At 34.6% G+C, this 1,235-nt stretch overlaps 1 protein-coding gene across 2 annotated transcripts in view; it reads right to left on the reverse strand.

The window, feature by feature from the left end:
• Positions 1–99: 99 nt before the first annotated feature.
• The window catches only part of LOC119585210 (protein lethal(2)essential for life-like), a 38,634-nt gene continuing 37,498 nt past the window's right edge, over positions 100–1,235 (reverse strand). The window contains exon 4 of one of the 2 annotated variants that reach the window (XM_037933861.1): positions 100–1,035. In XM_037933861.1, the coding sequence (XP_037789789.1) occupies positions 838–1,035 (198 nt within the window). In that variant the 3' untranslated portion in view covers positions 100–837. The remainder of the gene's footprint in view (positions 1,036–1,235) is intronic. The other variant, XM_037933862.1, reaches the window with a different exon arrangement.

Here is a 1,235-nt window from a genome sequence, read left to right on the forward strand (position 1 = left end):
TAATACTTATTTGCATTCTATAATATTTAAATTATTAAAAGACTTTATGATGTAGATTTGCTTAACATGTTTTCTTCATAAGGGTTAATAAAACTCGTGTTATATTCCTTTCATTTTATTTGTTAAAGTTATGTGTATAAGTTTGTATTAAAAATAAACAATTTCCAGAGAAAGTTTTCAAAGCCTGAAAACCAAATGTTGCTATCTGAGATGTGTATGAAAGAGAAAAATCTATATTCTTTTGCTGAACTCAATCATAAAAATGTTTTTTTTTAGCCAGTATACCACTAAGATAAAAACTAATTCTTTAATATATATTAATGTCTGGAAAATTGCTAACGTTATGCACATAACAGGCTTCTTTATTGAAAAACAAATAATAGACATCTAAAATTTTAATTAACAAAGAATGATTTCATATCATATAATATCCTTGGAAATGGTGCATTACCTATCAAAACAAACATATTACCTTATTGTCTAAATTACTGGCAGTTGTACATTTAACATATGATCATGGACATAATTTGGTTTTATCTCTTAATCTATTTGAAATAACACCTTAGAACAAAAATATTTTCCATGCAATTTCAAAGGCATAATGAAGGTGTTTCACACATAAGAAAAAAAATCACATTTATTATTTATTAAAAAAAAGAGACTTTCCTTTTACTTTCCCTTTCTTCATACAATAACACAAATTTTACTCTATCGATCTGATATATATATATATAAAAAAACACTGATGCTGGCGAGATGATTCCTCCAATCCTCTTACACGTGGCTTCCTTCCTTCAACACTGTGGCGAAAATTCGTAACGACAGTCAATCAGTCAATCAGTTCTGTGCGATGGGGATGACCTTCTCTTCGTTCCCAGCTATGGCCGGCAGGGGAGCTTCCACCGTCAGGACGCCGTCTTTGGAGAGCGAGGACTTGATGAGCTCGGGGTTGGTGCCCTTGGGAAGCAGGAACTCTCTGTTGTACTCGCGGTAGACGGAGCGGTTGTCAGACTTCTCCTCGTGCTTGGCATGGACCTGGAGGGGGAGGGAGCAAATATCAATGGCGAAAAGCTTGAAGTGAAAGAAAAAAATCTGCATCCTTTATTCCTTATAAAGAACTTGTGGCCATCCCAGGGGGGGAAAACGGGGTATTACTAAGAGACATAAAACAACAATAAGGAAAGGTAAATATCAGACCGCTCACAAGAGCAAGACCTCGTAACCTACCTTCTTGA

The sequence above is a fragment of the Penaeus monodon genome, chromosome 19, assembly GCF_015228065.2.
Source record: "Penaeus monodon isolate SGIC_2016 chromosome 19, NSTDA_Pmon_1, whole genome shotgun sequence".
NCBI classification, from domain to species: domain Eukaryota; kingdom Metazoa; phylum Arthropoda; class Malacostraca; order Decapoda; family Penaeidae; genus Penaeus; species Penaeus monodon.